A 23,253-nucleotide genomic window follows, 5' to 3' on the forward strand; every position below is an offset into this window, starting at 1 on the left:
CACACTGCATAGGGGTCAGAAACAGCCCTCCTGTCACCTCCTAAACTCGGCACCACCACCCCCAAGCCCGGCCCTCTTGTGTCCCCGGTCCTTGGCACGCCCGATCTCAGTCTCTCGCTTGGAATAGGGCCGGTCTGGGGACCGAAGTGGGCTCCGGGCGCACAGCATCTGAAGGCCCCATGTGGCCTTCTTTCCGCTCCGGGCCGCCCTTGGCCTTGGGGCGGTAGGCGGGAGAGCCCAGGTGCGTGGGGTGCCTGGGGTCTCGGTCATCCGGACTGGGGGGAAACCTCTCCTCGAGGGAAGCCCAAGGCCGGCAGCGCCCCTGTGCTGCCGATACCGACACCGCACCCACCTAGCCTCCGCGGCGCTCCAGCCCCCAGCGTCCTAACAGGTGCGGCCGCTGTACGGAGGGGGTCCGATAAAGCGCAATCATCCGCCATTAGCTTCACCGGCTTCCTCGAGGTGCGTTCTGTAGTCTCCTGCGCGCGTGCGTAGGGTACCGCTTAGCCTCAGCATTTTCGTAAATGCGAAACTCTTATAGGAAGTAGAAGAGGCTGAGAAGCAGAGCCCGGATAGCTCAGTCGGTAGAGCATCAGACTTTTAATCTGAGGGTCCAGGGTTCAAGTCCCTGTTCGGGCGTCTGCCCTTTTTCTCCACCGGTACATGACAATCTTTAGAATACTTTTGAGTAGATAATTGTATACTTTCAAACATAACAGAGGAAAAGAGTAACGCAAATACTGCTGCCTGGTGTTAAGAGGAAATGGTATCAAGTGCGGTAGGGTATTTTTCAGAAGGCAGAACGAATGACAGTGGAGGGAGAGCGGAGATGTTTTAGAGCAGTGCATATGCGAGCCATACATGCGAATTTAAATTTTCTAGGAGCCACACATTAAAAAGAGTACAAAGAAATAGGTGAAATTTTTTTGAAATTAATTTTAATAACATTTTACTTAACTCATTATATTCTAAATCTTATTTTATCATGTAATCAATATTTTTAAATTATTAATGAAATTTTAACCATTTTTTTGTACTGTCGTCTAATTACAGTGTGTATTTTATACTTACAGCACATTTAAATTCATATTTCAGGTGCTCGATAGCGGTATCCACCCTAATCCGACAACTCGTTTTTGTCTTCTATGAATGGCAAAGTATGTAAAGGCACAGAATAGGAAGTACAATAATATATATACTCTCAGAAGGTTTTGTTACGGAATTGGTTCCATGGTGTAATGGTTAGCACTCTGGACTCTGAATCCAGCGATCCGAGTTCAAATCTCGGTGGAACCTTTCCTTTTTCGTTTTCACTCAATACCAATGTGTTCTATTATATTATTCATTAGCTTCATGTATGATATTCTCTTATGTTCTGAAAGGATCTGGAAAGAAAATTAAACTAGGATCTTACCTTCTGAGCTTTTCAGGCTAGGTAATTCGAGCCTGTAGTACACCGTAAGGAGAACATACAGTAAGTCACTTAAATATATAGCAAGTTGCACTAATTTTGATAGGAATGTTATTTGACATGTTAAAGTGGAGATCGATTATGAAGGTCCGAGGTTTCTTTGGCAGTTTCCATTATGTATTGGTTTGGGGCTGGGAGGCAGACCTAAGTTCTGTCTGGAATACACGTTGGTGAGACCGCTACCAGGAGTTCTCATAAAAGTAAGTAATTTACTTTATGAATTAAAGCGTGCTTAAGCCTCGAGAAAAACTCTGGCCTGGCAGCGGTGGGATTCGAACCCACGCCTCCGAAGAGACTGGAGCCTAAATCCAGCGCCTTAGACCGCTCGGCCACGCTACCTGCGTGGGGGAAATGTTTTCCCGTAGTCTTCCTAAGAGACTAGAAAGAAGGAGTGGAGCTACAAACAGTTCTGCTAAATTGGCTGGTCTTCTTTGGGAACTATCGAGATTCCTTCGGAGAGCGGAGCAGCAGATGGGAAAGCAGAGAGACCAGAAGAAACAGAGACACACAGAAAATTTCCAACAAAACAAGTTTATTCTTATGGGTGGGGCCACATCTGGGAGTGGGATGCGCCTGGACTGGAAGCATCCCCCAAGCGGGCAGCTAGAGCTCTGTACTCGCTCGCTCGCTCATATTCAGTTGCGCTGTCTCCCAGTTTCTTCCACCCCTATGCTCCCGCACTCCCACCTGGCTCACGTGCTTTGCGCACGCTACCTCTTCCAGGCAAGCCTCTGAGGTCCAAACCACGCGCTTCTGTCACACGCCCCGCCCAATTCCCTCACAACCCTCCCCCTCCCCCCGCCCCTTTCCCATTCTAGTACCCGTAAGCCGTCAGACGCCGCCGCCCGCCAGGTGGCTCTGTGGCGCAATGGATAGCGCATTGGACTTCTAGTGACGAAAGAGCGATTCAAAGGTTGTGGGTTCGAATCCCACCAGAGTCGATTTTATTTTATTTTATTTTTTTCCCTTTCCTCTTTATCCGGCTTTTTCTTAAAGGCTCCCATCCCTTCTCCCCCATCCTATCTCACTGTTTTCCATCTGGTTTCAGTTCCAACCTCAGCCTCCGCTCTGCTCTTTTTTACTTACCTGTCTGCCCCGGGTCTTGGGCCAAGGAGAGCAGGACTGGGGTGGGGGGGGGCGGGAGACAGATGGGGAGGGAAAGTGGGCGTGGACGCCGAGATAAAGGCAGGCCCCTGGCTCGGGGACACACGGGGATTTAATAACCACTTTATTCCATGCACTAGGGACTGGGGAAGGGACTGGGGCTGGGCCGGGGGCAGAGAGGGTACAATCCTAGACGCAAAGGGGGCAGGGAGAAGGGACAGGAACCAGGGAAATATATATTTATATAGATACTCTAATATAGACCACATCTCACCCGCGCGCTGCGACCGCGCGCCCCGCCGCCCTCCCCAACACCTCCTCACCCCAACGCCCGGGTCCCTGTGCTGCGCTCGGGCTGGAGTCTCTACCCCAACCCCCCAGCCCCCGTCCCCACCCCACCCCCCCAAAGCTCAGGGCCAAGGTCTCCAGAAAGCGGGCGGCGGGGCCTTGGGCGCCCCGTCTTGTCTGTGAGGCGGCGGCGGCGGCGGCGGCAGCAGTCCGGTGAGGGGGGCCGGCGCGCCGGAATCCCTGGCTCGGGGGGAGCAGGGGGACGGGGACCATGCGCAGCGCGGGCTAGGGAGGCCCTTGTGCACTGGGGGGCGCTGGTGCAGCGCGGGGCCAGGCGCTGAGGCGGCGGGGTCCAGCGGTGGGCGCGGCGCTTGGGGCCTCGGATCTACCGGTTCCGGCCGGGGCGGCTTGGGGCGCAGGTAACCTTGCAGCGCGGAGAAGAGCTGGGCTCGGGCGGCCGGGCTGGCGTCGTGCGCGAAGGCCGCCAGGCGAAGCAGGCACTCGCGGAAGCCGGACAAGTAGCAGCTGGCTAGCGCCTCGGCGTCCTGGGCTGGGGACCGGGGAACACCTGAAGCCGCGGCCGCGGGTACGGCCGGCGGGAGGACGGGAGGGCAGGGCAGGGGTCCCAGAAGGGTGGGGAGAGGGAAGGGGCGCAGAGATACCGAGGCCGGACAGGCGCACAGACAGAGACAGGAAGCCAGATGGACCGACAGAGGAAGAAAATGAGGGAGACACAGAGACAGACACGCGCGGGTGTTATTAACCTCGCCTCGGAGCGGAGCATGCCACACCCCAAGCCCACCGTCCACCACAGGGTCCGCCCCATCTACCCCGGCCCGGGCCCCAGTGAATTCTCCCCTCCCTCCCTCCGCTGCCCCACCCCCGCGCTGTACCCGGGGGCTCCACCCGGCTTCGCTCCCTCAAGTAGCCCACGGCGAACTCCAGTATCTCTGCTTTCTCCAGCTTCGGGTTCCGGAGGTTCTACAGATGGGAGGGGAGGGCGCAGAGACAGAAAGGGGTGGGGAGAGAGGGGGAAAGTGGCAGGGGGTAGAAGGGAGGGGGAATGCGGGAGCTGGGGGTGCCCCTGGATCGCGTTTGTGCGCGGACCACAGAGCGCGCTACCGAATGTGGAGTGGAGATGACCAAGAATGGTCCTGGCCCACCCTGAGACTGTCCAACCCGAGGAGATGAAACCAACCCACAGTGTGAGGAGCGGATGTGAACAGAAAACCCGGGGAATGAAATTAACAACCCTGCTGGCTATCTCGGGGAGTGTGGGGGAGGAGGAGGGAGAATTTACAGACCCAAAGGTTGAAACTGACTGACCCCCGGGAATGAAATTTACAGAGCCGGATGTGAACCTTACAGACCCGAGGGGTGGCGATGAAGATCGCGTTCTGAGAGCGAGAGGGGGTCTGGGATGGGATTCGAAGGGTAAGGATGCCTTGGGGCCAGGGTCGCCAAAGCAGCATATGTCCCCACCCAAGTGGGAAGCCCTGAGACAGGAGGACGGAATGCTTGGGAGTCCGATGATGGCGGAAGAACTGACCTGGTCTCGGGTCCGCTCCAGCAGCAGCAGCCTCAGTTCTTCCAGGCTGCGGTTGATGCGGTCCCGGCGCCGCTTCTCCACAAGCGGCTTCAGCATCTGCGACCAGCAGGAAAGGGAGAGCGGGCCGACCCCACCGAGACTCAGCGCGGCCGCGCGGGCGTCGGAATGCCGCCGCTGGGATAGTCCGGCCTCCACCCCTTCCCCAAGACGCCAGAGAACCTAAGGCCGGACCCATTCGATCCCTCTCCGCTCCCCCTCCCAACGCCCCTAGGGTCAATTTCTGTAGCTCGCCTCCTCTCCCGGGTCTTCTGCATTCTCCTCTCTCATTCTTGTCCTCCCTCCTCCCCTCTCTGTGTCTCTCCTCCTCTTTTCTCTCTACGTCTCCGTCTCGTGCAGTCTTTCTCTGTCTCAGTGGAGAACTTTGGGGGCCCTCTTTGCGCCCAGACACGTGGGCCGCAAGGCGCCGGGCTGAGTTGGTGGCCCTGAGTGTAGAAAGGGAGATACCCAGCGCGACCGCGCCCCCTCTTCTCCCACTAAACCGTCTGTGCGGTCACCCTTCTCCGTTGGTCCTAAGATCTACCACCTGGGCTCGGGCCTCTGGAACCAATGCCCTCCAGACCTTCTCTTACAAGGCTGCATTGGCCCAGCTCCGGCTCACAGCCCGCGTGGAGCAAAGGCCTATCCTCTCCGCTTTTTGTTTCCACTCTCCTCCCTTAGCTCTGTGCTCCTCCTGCTTATTTTACTCGGACTCTGACCCCCGCCCAAGCCCGCCAGGCCGCAAGGTGTCAACTGCCATTACCCACGCCCCAGACCTCTGCTTCTGCCGCCCACCCAGTGCCAGCTCTGACGCTAACCCCTTCTCCATACTTCGCAGCTTCCTCCCCAGCTCCTGGCTCCTCGGGTCCCCCGCGCACCTCTCCTCCTTCCAGCCCTGCATCTCCAGCCTCTTCTCTGACTTTCGGTCTCAGGGACCCTGTCCCCTGACCAGCCCAGGGACCTCTGCTTCCTCCCCTCCCGCCTCTCACCTTGGGGCTGTCCCTATTCTCGGCTCGATCCCGGGTGACCATTGCTCCTCCGGACCCTTGTGTGGACCGAGTCCCCGCTCTCCCTGAGCCTTATATCCCGCAGGCTCCCGAGTAGGGGGTGGTAAAGACCCGGACCCGCCCCTTCGGCACCTGGCTCCTGCCGGACTCTACCATGGGCACGAGGCTCCCGGAAAGGGGAGGAGCACAAGGGGGAGGGGTACGAGTGGAACTGGCCTGGGAGTGTGGGAAATGAGAGGCCAGTGCAGCACCGGCTGTTTAAGGACCATGAGGCTGTATAATGAGGCGGGACCCAGCTGAAGGGAGGAGGTAATTAGGAGAAGAGAGAGTTTGAGTAGTTTGGGGACAGAACTCAGGAGTGGAGTTCAGAGTTCCCCCCGTTCACTATTTCAGCTTTCTTGGGAGCTTACTGTACTCCCCACTAACCCTGAAATCGAAAAGTTAGCACCCCTCAGCCCCTAGGCTGGATCCTATACATCTTTCCCCAAAATTCACCTCCTACTTGAGATAATGAGCCACCTGAGTGTGCTGGCTGGATTCGTTTATTCAACTGGGACTTTGCAGGTGGAAGAGAAGCTCTGTTCAATCTAAGTCAGTCATATTCAGTTCCCCAATATCTGAGTGTTCATTGTGCCCACTGGGCACTGGTCTAGGCTGGGACCGTTCATACTGAGATATGGACTGGAGGCCCAGTTTATTCCTGCAAGTTTCAGTAGAAAACGCTGATGTGTTGTCAAGTAGCTATTTTAGAAGCACAGTGAATTAGGTGCTCTGGGAAAGGGTCATCGTGAGGGACGGCTGGACTGGGGTGGGGGAAGCCTCATGGAAGAGGAAGCAAGGCTTGAAGCACGGGTGGAGAGATCTTTCCACTTAGAAGTATTTGATTCAAAACTAATTATAGGAGATTCAGGGGTGCGGCTGCCAGGACACCTGATACAAGTGAGCTCGTGTTGCTTGCTCCTGGGGACCGCTCGTGATTATGGGGGGGGGGACAAGGAGAAGGCAGTTTTCTTAAAAAGATAAGAAAGGGAACAAAAAAGGGATCAACACCCACCTCAAACCAAGAGTATGCCACTCTGCAGAATGATGCGTGAGACTTGAAGACTTCAAGACAAAGTGCCTGAGAAGATAAAATCAGAGATTTAACGGGACAGCAAGAATGCCAGGGACAAGGACACAGAATGACACGGTGGCGTTGTTGCAGACCGAGTCGGAAGATAGCTGCGGAGTCAGAGACGGATGGGGCTCCTCCGAGCCCTCCCAGCGCCCGTCCACAGCTTGGTTTTTTCACGGAGCCTGCCTTGCCAAAGTCCGAGCCAGGGGAACACAGACCTTGGGGAGGGCGCTCCCATTTGGAATCAGGGAACCCAGCACATCCCACCTCCCCCTACCTGAGCCAAATGGGAGCGCAGATGTGTGGCCCCAGAACCCCCCGCTGCCCCCCTCCTTGGGAACCTGGGCTGGGCTGAGTTTTTCTCACCTGCACGCGAGGCTCGGGGCCCCCGGCGGCAGTTCGCACCCGGGTGTGGGGCCGCCCCTGGCCATATGGGGCGACTTTATGGCCGGGTGACCGGATCCAGGCGGGAGGAAGGATGGCCTGGCGCTCCACCCATGTCAACTATTGGGACCGGTTCTCTGAGAAGACCCTGGCTATAAAACCTTCCTGGCCATAAAGCCTCCCTGGCCGTAGTCGCCTCGACTCCTTACAAACTGAGTTGGATCTACCGAAGTGTTATCTTCACTTGCATTGGTGGTTCAGTGGTAGAATTCTCGCCTGCCACGCGGGAGGCCCGGGTTCGATTCCCGGCCAATGCATTGTCTGACTTTTCGTCCTTTCTCCAAAGATGTCTTTTCTGATGTATCTGAAAGGCATCTTTAAGATGTCTACCAAATATTAATATTAATACTTAGCTTTTTTACTCTGTAGCAGAGTTTGAGGCGCCGGATCCAGCCCCTGATTTCGAACGTCCTCACACTCCCATCCTCCCAGCCTGGGGGTCCGACTGTCCACACCCCTCCCTCCGCCCCCTGCCCGCACCTCCGCAGGCGTGACCCTGAGAAAGGACCCGGAGCTGGGATCCCTGCCCCGGGGGTCCTCTCAGCCCTCCGCGGGGGAGGGGCGAGGTCCTCCGCCCCTTGAGCTCTAAGGCCCAGTTGCTCTTCTTTCCTTTTCTCTTCCTCGCTCTGTTTCTGTTCTCTGGAGCCCGCCTTTTTTTCCTCTAAGTCCACGGTCACGGCCTTTTTGTCCCGCCTTCTATCGGCGTCTCTGTCTCTTTCACATTCTTTCCAGGTATCTTCACAACGGCTACGCTGGGTCTCTCTGGGTCTTCTGTGGTCTCTGTATCTCTGGCTCCGGGTCTCTCCGGCCTCTGCATCCCTTTCCGCGTCTGCGTCTCGATCTCTGGGATCGTGTCTCCAGGACTCTGTCCCCTGCCGGCCCTCTGTGCTCCCACGCTCCGGCCATCCCCTGGGAAGCTCGCTCACACCTCCAGGTTCCTGCCACTCTCCGCCCGCCCCTTCCCGGCCGCTTTGATCACGCACGCGTCGGGCCGGCGGGCGGCCGGGCTCCAGCCAGCTGCCGCGGCCACTTGTGAGCGGGGGCGGGGTGGCCCGGGCTCCCGGGCTCCCGGGCTCGGGCGCTGGGTTTCCGCCGTCTTCCCCCGCGCTCGCGCCCCTCCTCCGGGCACAGTCTCCGGCTGCTGCCCGGGCTGCCGCGCGCCCGCCTCTCTAGTTCGCTGAGTCTGGTCCCTCTCGGTCCCTCTCCCCGGGGCTCGCCCCGGGCCTGGGTCTCTGCCTCTGGATCCTGTCTCCTGTCTCTTCCAGCTCCATCTGGGCTTCATCTTCTTGCTTCATCTGGAATAGGCTTGGGGTCTTTCTTTTTCGTCTCTGGATTGTGTCAGTGACTGGGCATGCTGTCTTCTCAACTCTAAGGCGTGACAGTGGCCCCCAGAAGGAAACTCTACAACTGTCTGGGCATCTGTATGTCGGTGTGCACAGCCGCTGTACTCAGTCACGAAGCCGCTATTTATGGAGGGCCTCTTGTGCACCAAGTGTTGTTAGGCATTGAGGGTGCCTTGGATCTGGGCTCTCCTTACATTTACATTATGGTGGGGGCGGGGAGGAGACAGAAAATAAGAAAGCAGAAAATAATCTAATATGGTTATGAGGGTGGGGCCGGGGACGACCGGTCGTGGCAATGACTTGAGAGTGAAGGGCTACTTTACTCTGGGTGATTACGTAATAGGGAAGAACCTTTGTGTTCTGTTACAACTTAATCACTAAAGGGATGTTGCCTATAATCTTAAATTACACATAATGGCCCGTCTCTGGGAACCCTGCCTCCCAGGTAATGAGCATTAAGATAAAATACCTTTATTAGCTCACAGGAAACATCCTGACCAGGCCCACCTGTGCAGGAAGGAAGACATTGACACATCCCTTCTGGAGGCTGACCAGAACCAAGAAATGTTTGACTTTACTCCCTCCCCTTTTGGTATAAAAGAAGCTGAATTCTAACTCAGGCAAGATAGTTCTTTGGAACAGAAGTCCACCATCTTCTTGGTCAGCTGGCTTTCCAAGTAAAGTAGCTATTCCTTGCCCCCAACAACTCATCCCTTGATTTATCGGCTTGTGGCAGTGAGCAGTAAGGGCTTCGACTTGGTGAGCAAGCCTCGCTGCTCGTGGCCAGCTGACCCTGGTTGAGGAATTCTCGGGTAAGGCCCTAGCAGCTGCCAGGACCACTCGTCCTGAGGATCTGCCCTTCAAAATTCCCCAAAGCAGCACCGACTGCCCCAGCACTTGGCAGGCGGAGCAAGGAATCCACGTTTGGGAGCTAATGGGCTCTATACTGTAGGGTAAGTCACTCCGGTGTGTACAGCGGGAAACTTTATTTCCTCTATATTTGGGGGGTTTTGTCTGGAATAAGCCAATTTGTTTTGTATTTGAGTGGGGGTACCTTGTTGGAGAGAGGAAAGAGTTGTTGAACTTTTACCTAATTTGTGAACCGGTTCGTTTGTTTCTTTGGATGCTAGCCTTTGTGTGTGCCATTTGTGTTTTGTTTGTCTTGCATTTCTGTATTTAAAAATGGGGAAATGTTTCGACTATCCCTAAAGAAAGTCCTCTGAGGCACGTTTTGATAAATGATCGGATTACAGCCAAGAACCCATGAGTGGGACAAATATATTTTATTGAAACAATGTGTGGCCACAGTACCTGTTAGGATCTCCAGAAGGGGTTTAGGCACGGTTATCTTGGGACCTGTGCACCATGTACTGCTACCCTTGCTGTGTTAATTATGTCATTTGTGGTCTCCTGTGTCGTTGGTATATGTAAAATCCCAAGACCAAACTTGAGGATTTATTTAGGATTTTCTGTTGTCCCTTGGGTTTTTCATTTCATTTTGTTTGGTACTGTTTCTCCATTTACAACCAAATCAATTTTGCGATAGAGCTTTTACTGATGTCAAATGGAGGAAAGGAACAACAGGAAAAAAAAAAGTCTGTGGGACTTTCCCAGAGAGAAGAGAAGGGTTCCACTTGGTTCCTAAAATCACCAAAAGCCCCATCCCAGAATTCAGCCTGGTTGGTTGATGCCAAAGCAAAAAGGCATCCTTTTGATGGTTGGAAATGATCAATTGCATTTATGATTTTATGGTGGCTATTCTGTGAGAAAGCAGGGAAGAATAATGAAATCCTTTATGTGTAAGCATTTGTGCTATTACATCAGGGAAAATGAAAAAAGGAAGGGAATGAGAGCGAGAATATGTTGCTGCAAGCCTTAACTCCTCCAGCCAAGCAAGCTGTCTTAGCTGCTCTGACCATTATGCCAATATATCCACTCTTTCCACCACCTTGCACGCCTATCCAGCCCCACTTCCTGACACTGGGGCTCAGGACTTCCCCTCGTCATAGGGATCCATTTAGAAAATCCTGTGTTTGTTAGTTTCTGGGTCACAGGGACTTGGTCTGGTATTGTCACATAAGACCCAACTGGGCACCCAGTTTGGGCCAGAGGGTACTCCTGGGGCGAGGCGATTTCCCTTATGCCGTTATCTCTTAGGGGGCCTGAAAAGGGCCGGCTGGCGGGGCTTCTCAGACTTGTTTAATTGGAAAGATTTCAACCCTACTTTACAAGGAGGATCCTTTACACCTGAAGCCCACTTGGCAGCCCCCACAGCTGAACCCAGTTGGGACCCCAGTGAGGGAAGAAGGCCCTTATTAGAGCACTGCTTATTCGTGCACCTTGGCAGGGCTTTGAAAATGGGAACCAAAGCAAAAGGGTTTGAACAAAATTCAAGAAATTCAGCAAAACAAATGAAGAACTCTCGGAATTTTTAGAAAGGACTTATCAGGCCTACAAACATCATACTAGTGGAGACCCCGAGGCCCCTGAAAGTATGAGAATGGTAAATTTGACGTTTGGGGGGGGGCGAAGTGCCTCCGATATCAGGAGAGAGCTGCAAAGATGAGATGGTGCTTGATTGAACCCTTCTCAACTGGTAGATGTCGTTCCCTGTTGAACACTTTAAAAGCAACAACAGAAGAAAGAAGATGCAAAAGGAAATGCCACTTTCTTTTGGTACAGTGGCGTTGGATCCCCAGAAGGCGAGTAACCTGAGAAGAAGTAAGCCCCCACTGGGGAAGGAACAGCGTGCTTACTGTCGGGTTGAAGAACATTGGAAAACAGATTGCCCTAGGTTAAAACAGAAGAAGAAACGATAAAAGAAGACAGCCTCTCGCATGGCAGAAAGAGAGGAACACACTGATGGATGAAGAGGCCCAGGGACTCCCTTGGTCTTGAGGTACTCAATTCCAGTTTCCCCACAGGAGTCCCGGGTAGAATCGACAGTGGGAAATGAGCTGATTAACTTTCTGATAGACCTCACCCTGAAGTTTTTTCACCACAACAGCTTGACGTCAGTCCCATCAGAACAGGCTTTAAGCCTACAGATGGCGCTCATAGTTAGGTTACTTTGCGGCTTCACTTTCTATTGGAAAAAGTGTCCACTTCGTTGCTGGCGCCCCTCGGACAAATAGTACTGACCGGATAGTACTGTGCGGTGTTAATGAGAATGACAGTGTCGCAGTTACTCAGTCTCACGGGGGTAACCAGATTGGCTCCTAATTTGGTAGTGTGCGGAGTTCAGTCGATGTGGATGAAGACACATTACTGCACCAATGTACACAGATGACCTAAAGAAAGAGGAGGGAAGAGTCTAGCTCTTCTCTACCACAAAGGGCGTTTTGAATTGGCACCAATTTCTGGAAGGCCCCAAGGGTGTTGAAAATGCTCGGATTGGTTCAGCAATTGCAGCTCTTCCAGATGTCAGCGTGGATGGCTTTCATGACGTGATCATTGGCTCACTTTTGGAAAATCAGAACTCAGGAGCTGTGTACGTCTACCATGGTCGTGAGGGCAGTATTTGCATGAGGTATTCCCAGAAAATCTTGGGATCTGTTGGAGCCTTTAGGAGCCATCTTCAGTACTTTGGGAGATCCCTGGATGGCCATGGAGATTTAAATGGGGATTCCATCACCAATGTGTCCATTGGTGTCTTTGGACAGGTCGTTCCCCTCTGGTCACAGAGTATTGCTAATGCTTCCTTCACACCAGAAAAAAATCACTTTGCTCAGCAAGAATGCTGAGATAAACCTCAAACCCTCTACTTCTGTGCAAAGTTTACACCTACTAAGCAAAACAATCCAGTGGCCACTTTATATAACATCACAATTGATGCAGACCAATAAATAAACCTCTGTGGGTTTATTTAAAGAAAATAACCGACGGTGTTTGCAGAAGACCATGATAGTAAATCAAAGCACAGAGTTGCTCTGAGTACGTCATCCACCTAGAGCCCTATGATGTTGTCAGCTCTCTGGATCTGTGTGTGAACATCAATCTGGAAAAACGCTGGCACTAGCCCTGAAGCCTACTCGGAGACGGCTAAGAACTTCAGTATCCCTTTCTACCAACAGAAGAAAAAAAAAAAGAAAAGAAATCATACACTAAAAAGGAACATCATTAATATATGTTGAGAGACTAATTTAACTTGGGATAAGGCCTTGCCAGTTGCCCTGCTCACAGAAGCAGGCTTAAATTAAGCCCCTTTGAAATATTGTGTGATAGCCCATTCCAGGTGTCTGCCCAGCAGGAGAATCTATAAATGCTCTAAAAGACCTAGCATTTGCCGATTATGTAAAAACGTTGGGCCCGTACTCATCTCTGTTCATGAGTTTGGGGGTCAGAGCTGGAGGGTAAACATGGAGGAGCCATTGGAAGATAGATGGCTTTTAATGCCATGAGACTGGAGTGCCTAGGGAGAGAGTGTGGAGAGAGAAGAGAAGGAGCGTGGAGCACCCCAACGCTTCGAGGTCAGGTTGAGGAGGAAGACTTGTCAAAGGGATGTAGAGTTGGAGAAGTAGCAGAAAAGCCAAGTGACCTGGAGACCAAGAAAAGAGAGTGTGTGAAGGAGGGAGCCGTCACATCTAGCTAAGCTGCTGGGAGGTCAAGTAAGAAGGGAGCTAAGCAACCACCCGGTTTAGCTCCTAGAGATCACAGATGACCTGGGGGGAGAGTGACTCTGTGCGGTCCCACTTGAGTGGGTCGAGGTGAGAATGGGATGTGAAGGCGTGCAGACGGTGGCTATAGACACAACTCTGTCAAGCTTTGCTGTGAATGGGGAGGAACATTGTTGGCAGCCGGAGCAGAAGCAAGTGATGAGGGTTGCTAGAGTGTGTTTGATGCTGGTGGTGGGTGGGTGGGTAGACTTCGCTACCAGGTGGAGAAATGGGTCTCAGGTAGTAGGGAAGAGTCCTCACCCCCAGGGAGATGGGGAAGACAGGGGGTGTGGGTCACTTAGAGTGTGGGAAGGATGAGGCAGTTTCCCTCCAGCGGTTCCTGTTTTCCCAAAGAATGAATTAATCCTGTGATAAACCATAATGGAAAAGAATATGAAAAAGAATGTATATATATATATATATGTGTGTGTGTGTGTGTGTGTGTGTGTGTGTGTGTGACTGAATCACTTAGAAATAGTCATAGAAAGTAGCACAACACTGTAAGTCAACTGTACTTCAATAAAAGAGAATTTTTAAAGAAAGAATGAATCAAGCTTATTGCCGGAGGAGAGAGAGCTACAGGTCCTTTGAGGAGAAAGAAGGTGTGAAATGTTCATTTTGGGGAGTAGGAAAACAAACCTTCTATGATAGAATAGGATTTCTAGGCAGGTTGAGAGTCCATCTGAGATGTGGAATCAAAAATGACAATTTCAGAGGTTGAATGCACCATGAAGCTGATGAAATGTGGACCCCTCACTCAGGCCCCTGGGAGGGTCCCAGCAACGTGCTCACATGGCCATATGCTTCTGTAAAACTTGCCAAAATAAGATACTTTAACTGCAAATGGTAAAGCCCACTGTCTGTTTTCACTCCAGCTTCCCCTTTGTCACCCTTTCCCCCCGCCCCCGGTGTTGGAGTCGCTGTGGGGATTCGAGGGTAGGTTAATGGTAATGCAGTTAATGTGGTTCCCAGTCACTTGCACACATAGCTAAGCTAGCCCAGCCATCCTGGCGTGGGAATGGCTTCCAGGGAAACTCCTGTCACCTGTGCCCACTCACTAGGCGTCGTGCAGTGAAGGTGCAAATCCCAAGGGCCCATGTGATATGAATACATCCAGTGCTCTTGTCACTATAAGTACATGGGTGGTAGAGGAAAAATGAGATTTGAAATATACAGTCAGTAGCCAGTCTGTGGAGAGTATTACAGGGCTATGCAGGCAATTAACTGACACCAATAAGGTATTTTTCTGGACTTTGTAACCTTTGTGGCATTTGCCAGCCTTTTCAGTTTGTAGGTTGTGATCTCTTGTTTCACTGTAAATATTTTTTTTCATCTTTATTGGAGCATAATCGCTTTACACTGTAAACATTACTTTTTGTACCTAGTTTTATATTATTTTCTTAAAAAGCTCTCACCCCCCAAAACAATTATATACACTTCAGGCTCCCCAAACCTGAGACCAGTTGGCCTGGTGGGGGGATTTTCTGCAGCCATCGCTCCTGTGTAGATGTGGCTGTGAGGGCATCCTCCACACCCATTCCCAGGGTTTCTAAGGCTATGGGTTGGGGGCCTCAGGCTATGGGTTGGGGGCCTCTGTGGATGGCACGCCTCCGTGTCAGCGCAGGCCTGTGTACGTGTCCCTTGTGGTTGTCTGTGTACATGGTGTGTGTATGGGTGTCTGGGCCTCTGGCCTGTTCCTGGCCGCCCTCTCAATACGGGGCAGCGTAAGGGCTTGGGGGAGGGGAGCTCGTGTCCCACACGCGCTGGGGCCCTAGGGAGGCGGGAGGCGGAGAAGGAACTGAGACAGCACAGCTGGCCTAGTGTCGCTGCTTCGCCTCCCCCGCTGTGACGTCTCCCCAGGCCTGGGTTCCGAGGCTCAGCTCCTCCCTCTTTGTTCTTCAAAGAGAAGGCTGGCTTCCTGGGACCCCCTGGGTCCTGGGAGGGGGGAGTTCCTGGAGAGTTGGGACCTGGGGGTTGGGGGTGGGGAAGTAGGAGGCCCAGGCCCCTGGGCCAAGGGAAGAATCAGGATAGAAGACTTCTATAGAGCCCCAAACAAAACGGACAATAATCCCTGCCTTACGGCACATACGTCCTTGTGGGGGAAACAGTCAAATGCACATCGTACAGAATCGATCATTTGTCAGTTGGTGATAAGTGCTATGGAGAAAAGTGAAGCAAGGAAGAGTGGAGAGTGGGAATTGTGACTTTAGACAGTAAGATTAGGGAAGGACTCACTGAGAAGGACTCATTAGAGAAGGACTCACTGAGAATTTACAGAGGTGAGGGCACAAACAGGGCCACCTGGGGTAAAAGCACTCCAGACAGAGGGACAGGCTGGCTAGTAGGACAACCTGCCAGGCTTGTCAAGGGAACAGAGAGCAGCAGGGGGCGGAGTGGGGTTGTCTGGAGTGGACGTAGCAGGTGAGATCAGAGCGACAAAGCAGTAGGCTGATTATGTAGAACCTTCTAGGCCATCGCAAGGACTCTGTCACCTCTGAGTGTAATGTGAAGCCATTGGAGGACTTTTTTCCCCCTAGCTTTTTTGTTTTGTTTGTTTTTGGAACTTTTAATTTTTATATAATTTTAAATTTTCAGAAAAGTTACAAGAAAGTACGAGGATTATACATCAACTATTCTTCAATTAAAAAAAAAGGAAGAAAGTACAAGGAACTCCTGTGTACTCTTTTCTCTGTTAATTGTTGGCGTTTGCTCCGTTTGCTTTATCATTTCTCTCCAAATATAATATAGATATAAAATATTTGTTTTCTGAATCATTTGGGGGTAAATTGAAAACGTCAGGCCCTTTTGCCCAAGTTACTCAGTGTGTTTTCTGAGAATGAGGACATTTGTAGTAATAATAGTACATAGTAGTACAACTATCAACATCAGAATATTAAAATTAATATAATACTATTATTTAATGCCAGTCCATACTTAAATTTCCTCAAGTGTTTCAATTATGTCCTTTATAGCCCTTTTTTCCCAATCCAGGATTCCATCCAGGATCCCACACTGCATTTAGTTGTTCTGTCTGTTCAGTTTCATTTAATCTGGAAGATTCTTGATCTTCAGTTTTTTTATATATATCCTGGAATTTTAAAAAAAATTATGGAAGTATAGTTGATTTACAATGTTGTGTTAACGTCTGCTGTACAGCAAAGTGACTCACTTATGCGTATTCTTTTTCATATTCTTTTCCATTATGGTTTATCACAGGATACTGAATATCGTTCCCTGTGCTATACAGTAGGACCTTGTTGTTTAGCATCCTATATATAATAGTTTGCATCTACTAATCCCAAACTCCCAATCCTTCCCTCCCCACCTCTCCTCCCCCTTGGCAACCACAAATCTGTTCTCTATGTCTGTGAGTCTGTTTCTGTTTCATAGATATGTTCATTTGTGTTGTATTTTAGGGTCCACATATAAGTAATGTCATATGGTATTTGTCTTTCTCACTTACTTCACTTAGTATGATAATCTCTGGGTCCATCTATGTTGCTGCAAATGGCATTATTTCATTGTTTTTGATGGCTGAGTAATATTCCATTGTGTATACACACATCTTCTTTATCCATTCATCTGTCGATGGACATTTAGATTGTTTCCATGTCTTGGCTATTGTAAATAGTGCTGCTGTGAACATAGGGATGCATGCCTATGGAGTGGGATATACTCCTGGTATATGCCCAGGAGTGGGATTGCTAGATCATATGGCAACTCTATTTTTAGTTTCTTGAGGAACCTCCATACTGTTTTCCATAGTGGCTGCACCAATTTACACTCCCACCAACAGTGTAAGAGGGTTCCCTTTTCTCCACACCCTCTCCAGCATTTATTATTTGCAGACTTTTTAATGATGGGCATTCTGACCGGTGTGAGGTGGTACCTCATTGTAGTTTTGACTTGCATTTCTCTAGTAATTAGCGATGACGAGCATTTTTTCATGTGCCTGTTGGCCATCTGTATGTCTATTTAGGTCTTCTGCCCATTTTTCGATTGGTTTTGTTGTTGTTGTTGTTGAATTGTATGAGTTGTTTGTGTATTTTGGAACTTAAGCCCTTGTCAGTCACATCATTTGCAAATATTTTCTCCCAGTCCACAGGTTGTCTTTTTGTTTATGGCTTCCTTTGCTGTGCAAAAGCTTGTAAGTTTGACTAGGTCCCATTTATTTATTTATTTGCGGTACGCGAGCCTCTCACTGTTGTGGCCTCTCCCGTTGCGGAGCACAGGCTCCAGACGCGCAGCCTCAGCGGCTATGGCTCACGGGCCCAGCCGCTCCGCGGCATGTGGGATCCTCCCGGACCGGGGTACGAACCCGTGTACCCTGCATCGGCAGGCGGACTCTCAACCACTGCGCCACCAGGGAAGCCCCCCATTTATTTATTTTTGCTTTTATTTCTATTGCCTGGGAGACTGACCTAAGAAAACATTGGTATGATTTATGTCAGAGAATGTTTTGCCTGCGTTCTCTTCTAGTTTTATGGTGTCTTGTCTTTAAGCCATTTTGAGTTTATTTTTGTGTATGGTGTGAGGGTGGGTCTTCATAGTTTTGAAGAGTACAGGATGGTTTCCTTGTAGAATGTCCTTCACTTTGGTTCATCAGATGTTTCTCCACGGTTAGATTCAAGTTATTCAGGTTGTGCATTTTTGGCAGGAACATCACCCCAGAAGTGGTGTGGTGTCCTTCTCAGTGCATCACATCAGAAGACACATGTCAGTTTGTCCCAATTTTGAGGTATTGACTTTGATCTTGAGGTTGAAATGGTGTTTGCCAGTTTTTTCCAGGTTATCATTTCCCCTTGATAGTAATTAATATGCAATTTGTGGGAAGATACTTTGAGATTCTTTACTACTTGTACCTCACTAAAAGTTCACCTACTAGTTTAGTATCCATTGATGATTTCTAACTCCAGCCCTCCTTCTATATTTATTAGTTGGCAGTTTACTGTAACAAGAGTGTTCTCTTTTCCTCCCATTTACTTATTTTATTTTATTTTATTTTTGCGGTACACGGGCCTCTCACTGTTGTGGCCTCTCCCGTTGCGGAGCACAGGCTCTGGACGCGCAGGCTCAGTGGCCATGGCTCACGGGCCTAGCTGCTCCGCGGCACGTGGGATCTTCCCAGACCAGGGCATGAACCCGTGTCCCCTGCATCGGCAGGCGGACTCTCAACCACTGCGCCACCAGGGAAGCCCCCATTTATTTATTTATACTGATATGAACTTTGGATTCTTACTTGACTCAGTGCATTATTTATTTTAATGCTCAGATTGTCCAAGATTTAGCCAGTGGAAGCCCCTTTAGCCACAGCCCCTAGCTGCTGTGTCTTTTTGATATACACCCAATATTTTTGAGCACTTCTTTACTTTCTGGTGAAACAAAATGTTCTAAGATCATTTTGTAATTCCCCAGCTGCAGCCCTAGAGACACCCTTTTCTCCAAGGAGTGCTGGTTCGTTTTAGTAGAAAAATGGTATTTAGTAACCAAGATCTGAGCACTTGGTGTGTTTATCACTACTTGTGTGTCATTCCTTTTAGGCTCCCTCAGCAGACAGAGCTAGGAAATATAGGTGCATGTATACATTGTGTATGTGCATACATTTCCTTATATTACATTTCCTTCCTTAACTATACACATTAAAACCATGAATTCATATTTATACCCTACTGAGAGATTTTAAAGAGAGGAACGACAGAATCTGATTTATGTTTTAAAAGGATCACTTTGCCCAGTGTGTTCAGAGTAGACTGTAAGGGAACAAGGAACAAGAGTGGAAGCAAGGAAATAATTTAGGGGCTATTGCAATAATCTGGGTGAGAGATGAGGGTGGCATGGACCAGGGTGTAGTATTGAAGTGTAGTAACAAAGAGTCAAATTTTTTACCTATTTTAAATAAGAAATTGTTGACTGATTTGATGTGGACTGTGTGTGTGTGAGAGAACGGGAGATGAATCAGAGATGATTCTAAGGTTTCTGGTCTGGCTAACTGAAGAAATGGAATTTCCATTTACTGAGATGGAAAGACTACAGGTGAAGCAGTTTTGGGGGAGATGACCAGAAATTTGGTTGGGACCTTTTAAGTTTGTGATTCCTTATTAGATATCCAAGTAGAAACAATAAGTGGGCAATAGGATATATGCATCTGTAATGCAGGGAAGAGTTCTGGAGCTAGAAATGAAAATTGGGGATGCGTTACTGTAATATAGGTTCATATTTTAAACCATGAGCCTGGAGATCATCAAGGAACGAACATAGAGAAGAGAAGAGGCTAGAAAATGGAGCCTTGGAAGCACCTCAACATTTAGAGATCCAGGAGATGACGAACTAGCAAAGGAGTCTGTGAATGAATTGTTAACGAAGTGGAAGGAATATAAGAAGAGTGTGGTGTCCTAGAAGGCAAGTGAAGAAAGTGTTTCTAAGCAGGGAGAGTAAGCATCTGTGTCAACTGCTGCTCAGTAGTGATCAATGGATTTAGCAACGTGAAGGTCATTTTGTACGTTAACAAAAGCAGTTTTGATGAATGGGGGTTGGGGGCACCTGATTAGAGAGGGTTCAAAGGAAAATGGAAAGATGGTATTGGGAACAGTGGGCATAAGAGAAGTTGTTTTGCTGTAGAGGGGAACAGAGGAACGTAGTGGTAGCTGGAGGGGAGTTGTGGGGTTAAGATGGCGTTTGTTGTCTTGCATGTTCTAAATTGAGATAAACTTCATTATGTTTGTAGCCCAGTGTGAATAATCCAGTTGGAAAAGGGGGAAATTGATGGTAAAGAAAGAAAGCAGAGCAATGTCCTTGAGTGGGCCAGAGGGAATGGGAGATCTAGTCGGTGTGGGGGTTGGCCTTAGTTAGGTGGAAGGGTTCGTCTACAGTTAGGAGGGAGGGGAATAGCATGTGGTCACAGACTCCGGTAGGTAGGCAGGTGCGATTGCCAACGTTAGTAGGAAAATTTCTTAGGAATGCCTTTTTTAAAATTGAAGTATAGTTGATTTATAGTGTTATGTTAGCTTCAGGTGTACAGCACACTGATTCAGTAAATACATATACGTTTTTTTCAGATTCTCTTCCCTTATAGCTTATTACAAAATATTGAGTAGAGTTCCCTGTGCTATACAGTAGGTCCTTGTTGGGTATCTACTTTATATATAGTAGTGTGTATATGTTAATCCCAAACTCCTAATTTATTCCCCTACTTCTCCTTTGGTAGCCATAAGCTTGTTTTCTATGACTATGGGTCTATTTCTGTTTTGTAAATAAGTTCATTTGTTTTGTTTTGGTTTTGTTTTGTTTTTAGGTTCCACATATAAGCCATATCGTATAATATTTGTCTTTGTCTGGCTTACTTCACTTAATATGGTAATCTCTAGGCCCATCCATGTTGCTGCAAATGGCATGATTTCATTCTTTTTTATGGCTAATATTCTACTGTGTATATATATATATATATATATATATATATATATACCACATCTTCTTTATCCATTCATCTGTCGATGGACATTTAGGTTGCTTCCATGTCTTGGCTATTGTAAATAGTGCTGCTATGAACATAGGGGTGCATGTATCTTTGCAAATTATTGTTTTCTCCGGATAAATGCCCAGGAGTGGGATTGCTGGATCATATGGTAGCTCTACTTATAGTATTTTGAGGAACCTCCATACTGATCTCCATAGTGGCTGCACCAATTTACATTCCCACCAACAGTGCAGGAGGGTTCCTTTTTCTTCACACCCTCTCCAGCATTTATTATTTGTCGACTTTTTGATGATGGCCATTCTGACCAGGGTGAGGTGATACTTCATTGTAGTTTTCATTTGCATTTCCCTAAATTAGCGATATGGAGCATTTTTTCATGTGCCTCTTGGCACATGTATGTCTTCTCTGGAGAAATGTCCATTTAGATCTTCTGCCCATTTTTTGCTTGGGTTGTTTGAACTGAACTGTATAAGCTGTTTGTATATTTTGGAAATTAATCCCTTGTTGGTCGCATCATTTGCAGATATTTCTCCCGTTCTGTAGGTTGTCTTTTTATTTTGTTTATGGTTTCCTTTGTGCAAAAGCTTTTAAGTTTAATTAGATCCCATTTGTTTATTTTTATTTCCGTTACTCTAGGGGACGGATCCAAAAAGATATTGCTGCAATTTATGTCCAAGAGTGTTCTCCCTGTTTTCCTCTAGGAGTCTTATAGTCTCCGGCCTTACATTTAGGCCTTTAATCCATTTTGAGTTTATTTTTGTATACGGTGTTAGAGAATGTTCTAATTTCATTCTTTTACATGTAGCTGTCCAGTTTTCCCAGCAGCACTTATTGAAGAGACTTTTTTCCATTGTATATTCTTGCCTCCTTTGTTGTAGATTAATTGGCCATAGGTGAGTGGGTTTATTTCTGGGCTTTTATCCTGTTCCATTGATCTATATGTCTGTTTTTGTGCCAGTACCATAGTGTTTTGATTACCGAATGCCTTTTGAACACAGTGAAACAGGAAGTAAAGCTGAAGGAGGATGAAGGGATTCGTGGTTTGATGTGAAAAGGAATGAAAGAGTCGTATAGGAGAGATGGACGGGAAATGGATGGGGAAATGTGATATGATTGCTAATAGCACTGAGAAAACACCTGAGTTTGGAGTTATGGATTCAAATTGGCAGTTAAAACGGCTTTTTGCTTGATATAACCTTTGGAGGAGGAGTAGAAGCAGGAATCTGAGGCCCGCAAGAGGGCGCTTGTGGACAGGTCCTGGGTGGCTGAGTCCCTGAGAGTCTTGGAATAAAATTGGGATCTGCTCCAGGGGAAGACAGCATGGGAAAAACAAGTTGCTTTCTTCACCGGAGGCGGCAGTAGTATCCATTCCCAAAACTACTGACGCTGTGAGCAGGATTCGAACCTGCGCGGGGAGACCCCATTGGATTTCGAGTCCAACGCCTTAACCACTCGGCCATCACAGCCGCCTGCAGACTGGGGCCTGCGGAACTATAGCTGCCTATCAACACGCCCGCCTCTCGCGAGCGCTGTCTTGATGTTAGTGCGCGTGCGCTTGTGAGGCAACGGCCCTACAGAAGCGGCGACTTTCCAGTTCTCTCTCCCTGCCCCGAGCCACAGTACAAAATGGGCCCAAAGGTCCCACACCGTTGAAGGCAGACAAAGGGATGACGCTACACCCTGGTTCTTGACAGCTGGGGTCAGCCTCCAAATTCACACTAAAAGTGCACAGGGAGGGAGACTCAAGTAGCAATGGGATGGCTGGTAAGAAGAATAATCCTTCCATATATACTACAGAGAGGCGCCCTGTCAAAGTCTGGAAATGTGTCCCCTTCGCAGCAATAATATACTAGAATCAACCGTCCCAGGCACCGCTGGGATTCGAACCCAGGATCTCCTGTTTACTAGACAGGCGCTTTAACCAGCTAAGCCACGGCGCCGTTGGGTGGGTTGTTGAGTCTAGATGTACATCAGCTGTTCCTGAGGGTCACTAATCGAGACGACCGAAATAACGGCTGCCACGGGGCTTCAGTGACTCATCCTTTCCGAGGTTCCCCCTTTCCTTCCCAAGTTCCGAGCCTGAGGGTTAATACTCTACACCACCCGCCTCTCTCCCACACCGTTGGGGACCAACTCGACTATGAATGGCTGCGTGGCCCCCCCCCCCCCCCCCCGTCCCTTAGCCACCTAGACTGACCTGCTTCCTCAGCGAGAAAGGGTTTGTGGAGAAGAGGGATGCGGGTCCTCAGGGGAGGGAATGGCTCACTCTTACAACCTTCCGGAAAGGGGGGCGCCACACCTCCCCACAAAGAGCTCCCCTAACCCAACCCCCAAAGTTCATTCCACAAAGTCCTGGTATTTTTTCTTTTTATATTAAAAAATAACAGACACGATATCAAAAACACAAATGTCAGCGGTAGAGGGTACAGCTGAGAACACCTGGGTCCCACCTGAGGGGCAGCACCAGGGACTCCACGGTCCACCAACCTCCCCCACCCCGGAGCAGCTAGGGGTCCGGACCACTGGGTCCTGCTTGGGCCTCAGAGGGCTGGCTCTCCAAATAAATAAACGCAGCCCCAACCCTCAGGGACAGGGACTCCGGCTCAGCTGGGGCTTGGAGAACCACTTCAGCAGCTTGTCAGCAACCTTGTCCAGGGGAAGGAACAACTCCTCAGCAGGGATGGGAGGTGCGGCTTCTCTGGGCTGGGCTAAAGAGTGCCACCCTCTGTTCTCTAAGAGGCCAGAGGCAGCCCCTGGATCCTGGGCTG

The 23,253-nt window shown here is 49.5% G+C and overlaps 1 protein-coding gene and 7 non-coding genes across 9 annotated transcripts; 4 read left to right on the forward strand and 4 right to left on the reverse strand.

The window, feature by feature from the left end:
- Window positions 1–566: 566 nt before the first annotated feature.
- Window positions 567–639, forward strand: TRNAK-UUU (transfer RNA lysine (anticodon UUU)). Its single transcript has one exon. It is a non-coding gene; the product is annotated as a tRNA-Lys (tRNA).
- A 585-nt stretch (window positions 640–1,224) lies between these two features.
- Window positions 1,225–1,296, forward strand: TRNAQ-CUG (transfer RNA glutamine (anticodon CUG)). The gene has a single exon. It is a non-coding gene; the product is annotated as a tRNA-Gln (tRNA).
- Window positions 1,297–1,728: 432 nt separating this feature from the next.
- On the reverse strand, window positions 1,729–1,810 carry TRNAL-UAG (transfer RNA leucine (anticodon UAG)). The gene has a single exon. It is a non-coding gene; the product is annotated as a tRNA-Leu (tRNA).
- A 515-nt stretch (window positions 1,811–2,325) lies between these two features.
- On the forward strand, window positions 2,326–2,412 carry TRNAR-UCU (transfer RNA arginine (anticodon UCU)). The gene is given in 2 exon segments: window positions 2,326–2,362; window positions 2,377–2,412. It is a non-coding gene; the product is annotated as a tRNA-Arg (tRNA).
- Window positions 2,413–2,985: 573 nt separating this feature from the next.
- HES7 (hes family bHLH transcription factor 7) lies at window positions 2,986–5,479 on the reverse strand. Of its 2 annotated transcripts, none has more exons than XM_065897746.1 (4): window positions 5,438–5,479; window positions 4,413–4,508; window positions 3,762–3,844; window positions 2,986–3,451 (listed from the first exon to the last, which is right to left on the reverse strand). In XM_065897746.1, exons 1-4 carry the CDS (start codon window positions 5,477–5,479, stop codon window positions 2,986–2,988), a joined length of 687 nt encoding a protein of 228 aa, XP_065753818.1. The 2 variants fall into 2 exon arrangements, with proteins under 2 accessions (XP_065753818.1, XP_065753819.1); XM_065897747.1 differs by having other exon boundaries at window positions 2,986–3,431; window positions 3,757–3,844.
- A 1,720-nt stretch (window positions 5,480–7,199) lies between these two features.
- On the forward strand, window positions 7,200–7,270 carry TRNAG-GCC (transfer RNA glycine (anticodon GCC)). Its single transcript has one exon. It is a non-coding gene; the product is annotated as a tRNA-Gly (tRNA).
- Window positions 7,271–21,869: 14,599 nt separating this feature from the next.
- TRNAS-CGA (transfer RNA serine (anticodon CGA)) lies at window positions 21,870–21,951 on the reverse strand. The gene has a single exon. It is a non-coding gene; the product is annotated as a tRNA-Ser (tRNA).
- Window positions 21,952–22,351: 400 nt separating this feature from the next.
- On the reverse strand, window positions 22,352–22,425 carry TRNAT-AGU (transfer RNA threonine (anticodon AGU)). The gene has a single exon. It is a non-coding gene; the product is annotated as a tRNA-Thr (tRNA).
- Between the last annotated feature and the right edge of the window lie 828 nt (window positions 22,426–23,253).

The sequence above is a fragment of the Phocoena phocoena genome, chromosome 19 (genome assembly GCF_963924675.1).
Source record: "Phocoena phocoena chromosome 19, mPhoPho1.1, whole genome shotgun sequence".
In the NCBI taxonomy this organism is placed as follows: Eukaryota; Metazoa; Chordata; class Mammalia; order Artiodactyla; family Phocoenidae; genus Phocoena; species Phocoena phocoena.

What these genes read in the sequence shown, in the direction of transcription:
- HES7 (XM_065897746.1), bottom strand. Translation starts at nt 5,479, where the DNA reads ATGGTCACCCGGGATCGAGCCGAGAATAGGGACAGCCCCAAG. An exon ending in AGAATAGGGACAGCCCCAAG is followed by an intron (nt 4,509 to 5,437) that starts GTGAGAGGCGGG and finishes TGCTGGTCGCAG; the next exon opens with ATGCTGAAGCCGCTTGTGGA. An exon ending in GAGCGAAGCCGGGTGGAGCC is followed by an intron (nt 3,452 to 3,761) that starts CCCGGGTACAGC and finishes CCCGCCGGCCGT; the next exon opens with ACCCGCGGCCGCGGCTTCAG.